Raw genomic sequence first — 5,467 nt, forward strand, 5'->3', positions numbered from 1 at the left:
TTTTAATTAATATGCAACTTCAAAAGTAAGTTGGCACTTGGAGGCAATGTGTTACACTTTCCATCAATACTGTGTAATTGTGTTACTGATTGGATACAAGTTACGTAATATAAGCATTCCACAAATATTATCAAAGTTTGCAGGCATTGTCTATCTTCTCTTTCCATGTGAAGTTATGCAGAATACTGTAAATTAGAAACCAGTGCTAAGCAGTAGATTGTCAAATACCATACTTGAATGGGTATTCATAAATTATCTTATAAATAGACAGCTTTATAACAACGTTTTGTGCAGTCATGGAGAGAGAGAGAGATCAGATAGACTGAATATCCTTCAGGTACTCTTTGGGAGACCTATCTACTAACAAAATTGCATTTCTTCACATCTAACATTTTATTGGTAGATACCTCTTATGGAGATTTCAGACCGAAGCAACAGGTGACACATGTCGCTTTAGGATTTTACCAATCAAACACAGGCTTGTGTGGCCAGTCATGCCACTACAGTGTGAAAGGTTGCCCTTGGCTCATTCGGAAGTGACATGTGTCACGTGTTGCTTCAGTTTGAAATCTCCCTTAAAGCACAGCCTAAGATGTAATGCAGCTTTCCAGTTCTCCCTTTTTCCATAAATAGAACATTAATAGTTGAATAAAATTATTTCTAATCTCCTAAATTAGAAAGAAATTCCAACAGTCTGATAAAAAACATCTGCATTCAATTACCAATCTAAGATAGGAAACATGATTTTGATAACTTTCTACATAACTTTATGTAACAATAATCATGGAATAATTTTTTTGTCAAAACTACTTGTACTATTAAACTGAAAATTTATAGGATCTAGTACTGGGAACTGCAGATTATTACATCCCTTGGTATCTTGGATTCTGGTATCATTTGTTAATTCAAGTAGCGTTGGGTAGTCTGTCTTGAATTGCATTTTCGAATAATTTTTTTCCATGGATTACACAAATAAGGCATTAAATAACTTGTATCACAAATTAATTCCATTTCATTATCATACATGTTATCTATAGAAATCTCACTTACATCAAAAATTGACTCTTGTGGCCTGGGCTCAGACACATCAAGCCAGTCTGAAATTAGATGAATTTTATCATCAGAAGCATCCATGTCCCTAAGGCATGCATGGTGCAGAGCCTCGTCATTGGGGTGATTCAATCGTGCCAAAGTGAGACTGGCTTTATTCACTTTGCTTTTTAGATTTCTTGACTGGCGGTTTGGTTTTTCTGCACTTTGAGAATCTGCGCATGCCAGAAGAGAAAAATTGTGGTTGGAGGAAGTTGTTGGATGTTGAATACCATTCGGCCGTGAATTTTCTTCCGTTATGAAGTGATTGTGGAGGCGAATCTGTTTATCTGGTCTGCATCTAGGAACTACAGGCAACCTAGAACCATTTGATGGTATTTGCACAGCAGCACGAACCATGACATCTTCATTCAGTTTTAATACTTGAGACCATAAGTCGGTATCTGTTATACCTGTCCTCTTTCCACGACCTACAGGTAAAAAGCATTACTCTGTGTAATACGTTGATGCAACAGACAAATTAGAAAGACTAGTAGTAATATCAAATAAATAAACCAATCATATGGTGATTATTGAAAACCAGAGTTGCAGTTGTTCAAATCTCAGACTGAAAAGGTCAGAAAATTTCTTTAAAATGTTTAAAAATCTGTACTTCCTTGAATATAGATTAGAATAAATATGAGAAAGAATGGTGTCTTGCAACTGGAACTGTGCGTTAACAGTATTTTCACTTAAAAAACAAACTGCATCAAAGCACGATCTGCAGATTCAATTGAAAATACCCAGAAAAATATTTTTTTGTGTGAGAGAGAGAGTTGGAATTCTGAAAACATATCTGTTGAGAAGAGAGGCAGCATAAGATATGTCTATATAAAATAAAGAAATAATAACTATGGTTGCAATGCCAGTCCAGTTTGTGGCCTGAATATACTGTATAAAATAGTGTGCTTTTATGCACATACCCCTACATCCATAATATAATGATATACTCTCACTTTCATTTACGTACTGGTAATTTTGTAGCGGACATATATCCTAGTGCTAATAAAGTAAAATAATATTTAAAAAAATACATATTTGGTACCAGAATTTGAAGTGAAAAAATACATGTTTTAAGACTTAATGTGGACGACATGCAGATTTTTCAAAAGCTATCAGTTTAGTTCAGGATAAAGCCTACTGCTTTACAGTCTGTAATACTAACCACACATATATGAAGAAGACAGTACCTCTGTATGCGTGTGTGTAAACAACTGTCACTACCTCTTTTTTCACCACTTTTTAGTACACTCAGAATCTTGCAAAATAATAACAACAACATTCTTATTCCAGTGCGTAATTCATGAAGCGTGTTACAGTGAGAACTAAATTTTACTGACATTCTACACTTTAACCTATTTGGTCCCAATAATTATAACATAACATACTACAAAACTTACAACTAAATTTCTCCCTAATTATTAGTTTTTTAAAAACAGTACCACGAAAAGCATATAACTTGAAGTTTCAACCTGTACATTTCAGTAATTCTGGAATATAAACTAATTTCCAACCACAAATATCATTAACATTAATAGTTCATTGCCCCTGTCACTTATTATTGTGTATCTGTATTTGTTTACATGCATTTTGTCTTGTTATTTTGAAATATGACACCAGAAAGTGAAGATTGGAAACATTACCTACATGGTATGAAGTATACCTTACCTTGCCTATTCATCTTTATGGTTTAAATAATTTCTACTTTCTCTAAAACTCATCCAAACTACTTGCATAAATATCCTTTCAAAATGTTTAGAAATTTATGGAAGCAAAACAAGTTCTGTTGCCACAACAATCAACAATTGCAAAAGAATTTGTAAATTTTCCAGACCATGCACTATTTTATTCCAAGTATATGAATTAGCATGCAGACATGGTAATTTAATTAGATGGAAGTAGTTAATCAAATTTCCTTCCCAAGAAAATATTTTTGGAATGTACATCAATAGAGATAACAACTCGTTTGAACCAGTTTCCAAATTCAAATACTTAGGAGTAATATTAACAAATGAAAATTATATTAAAGAGGAAATAAAAAGTAGGCTTAATTCAGGAAATGCATGTTACTTCTCTCTTCATAAACTTTTGTCTTCTCGTTTAATATCTAAGAAACTAAAAGTTAAAATATACAAAACAGTAATTTTGCCTGTAGTATTATATGGGTGTGAAACTTGGTCCCTTACATTAAAAGAGGAACATAAATTGAGAGTATTTGAAAATAAGATCCTTAGGAAAATATTTGGACCTAAAAGGGATGAGGAGACAGGTGAGTGGAGAAGGTTACATAATTTAGAACTACATAATTTGTATTCATGTCCAGATATTATTAGAATAATTAAATCAAGAAGACTTAGGTGGGCAGGCCATGTGGCACGAATGGGAGAGGAAAGAGGAGTTTACAGGATTCTTGTTGGGAAACCAGATGGTAAGAGACCTGTAGGAAGGCCAAGACGAAGATGGAGGGACAACGTTGAGATGGACCTAAAGGAAATCGGTAGGGATGGAAAAGAGTATATAGATCTTGCTCAAGATAGGGACAGATGGAAGGCCTGTGTTGCAGCCATGAACCTTCGGGTTTAAGAAGGCTAGAGAGTTAGAGTTAGTTACATCAATAGAGATTTTCCAAATACTGCCTTGTGCAAGAAGTTTCCTCACATCATTTCCAATTATCTTTGGTATAGTAGATAATAGATCATATTCAGAACTAGTTAGAGATGCATAGGACAATACTACTTCTTTTCTGCAGTATGCAATTCAAATTACTTGTGTTTAAATCGAGTATTGTAACAGATCCTGTAAAATGAAAATGAATTGCTCAGTACACTAAAATTCACAGTAATGAAAAAAAGTTGTATATAGCACTTTTATCATTTTAGTAAATTTGACTATCTTAATTCAGTGGCAAATGTAGCTACTACAATTAATTTCTAACAATGTATGATGAATATGCACTATCATAGTTATTTTTATCATCTTGGATCAATAATGTTCAATATTTGAACTTTATTTTAAGGGGGGAAAGTGATAATTGTACTTTCTTGCAAATCAAATCTTTGACAAAATAATAGAAATTCTGGCTATATTTACACAAAACTTTTATTTTTCATAATGAAAATTCTCTACCTTTTTATTTAAATTGTGCTTTAAATAATACAATTTCATGCTGTGGTTATTGTAATTACAAAATTTGAATTGACTTTATGTATGTACGTCACAGTATAGGTGTGCTTCACCTATGTCACAAACTGTTGCGTTGCGGCTTTGAGCAGCCATGATTGAGGCCAGTTATTGTAAACATAAGGAATTCAAGTGGGTGGGCAGAACATACTAACACAGGCATTCATGATTTAATACAAAGGTGCAGATGTAAAGAACACTACATGGTTGATACTTCCTTGCAAACGACAAATGAAATTTGCTGCAAACATGCCAGCTGTTTGCATCCTGATGTCACATGAAACCAGTAGTGTATGCTGGTTGTAACGAGTGGATAATCTCCGACCCTTGATTCATCCCCTGAAGTCACCCTGCAAATTTACCTCAGCATCCATACAGGATGTATGAATAAATGTGTGGAAAATTTTACCTTATTGTTGCGACCATTATCAATTAATTGTGATTGCAGTTAATCTACGTTTAGAATTTCAAATAATACAACAAGAAAGTATAATATACATAAAAAAAAACCTGTAACATACAATATGAAAGGAATGTGCTAGTGAAATAAAAACCCTCAATACTAATCGAAGTGTAAAATTCAAGTTACCCCAGTACTCAGTTATCCGTGTATTCCAGATTTTTACAGACGGAAATATAAGTTCAAGACCTGTGGCTGTGGTACAAGAGATGCTATACTGTTCTACCTGCATTAACGATTTGCAATATTTTCACACACAAATGCTCAATTATATCCATTGCCTTTAACTTCAGTAAACACAACACTATAGTGGAGCCCAAGTTAAGCGTTCAGTATGGGCTGTTATGGGCTTTTACTTTTGAGATCACCACCCTCAAACATGTGCGTTTCTGTCAGAAACAAAAGCCGTTAACATTCGAGGAGAAAATAATAAATAATAGTGGAGCCCAAGTTAAGCGTTCAGTATGGGCTGTTATGGGCTTTTACTTTTGAGATCACCACCCTCAAACATGTGCGTTTCTGTCAGAAACAAAAGCCGTTAACATTCGAGGAGAAAATAATAAATATGCAAAAAGCAGAGGAAATGAAAGGTTTTGATGGTCTATACCTTCTTTTACAATTCAGACCATTCAAAAAAGGCACTTTCCTTTCTTGTGTTAACCGCGATTTGGGGAGTTAAAAATAACAGCCTTCCACCTGTTGCCACTCGCTGCAAACAGGTGTTGGGAAGAGGGTGGG

The 5,467-nt window shown here is 34.1% G+C and overlaps 1 protein-coding gene across 1 annotated transcript; it reads right to left on the minus strand.

The window, feature by feature from the left end:
- Positions 1–691: 691 nt before the first annotated feature.
- On the minus strand, positions 692–2,946 carry LOC145978937 (uncharacterized). Its single transcript, XM_083111936.1, has 2 exons — positions 2,758–2,946; positions 692–1,520 (listed from the first exon to the last, which is right to left on the minus strand). Exons 1-2 carry the CDS (start codon positions 2,768–2,770, stop codon positions 901–903), a joined length of 633 nt encoding a protein of 210 aa, XP_082968062.1. The 5' UTR covers positions 2,771–2,946; the 3' UTR covers positions 692–900.
- Positions 2,947–5,467: the final 2,521 nt, after the last annotated feature.

The sequence above is a fragment of the Lepisma saccharinum genome, chromosome 25 (assembly GCF_977018435.1).
Source record: "Lepisma saccharinum chromosome 25, izLepSacc3.1, whole genome shotgun sequence".
NCBI lineage: Eukaryota > Metazoa > Arthropoda > Insecta > Zygentoma > Lepismatidae > Lepisma > Lepisma saccharinum.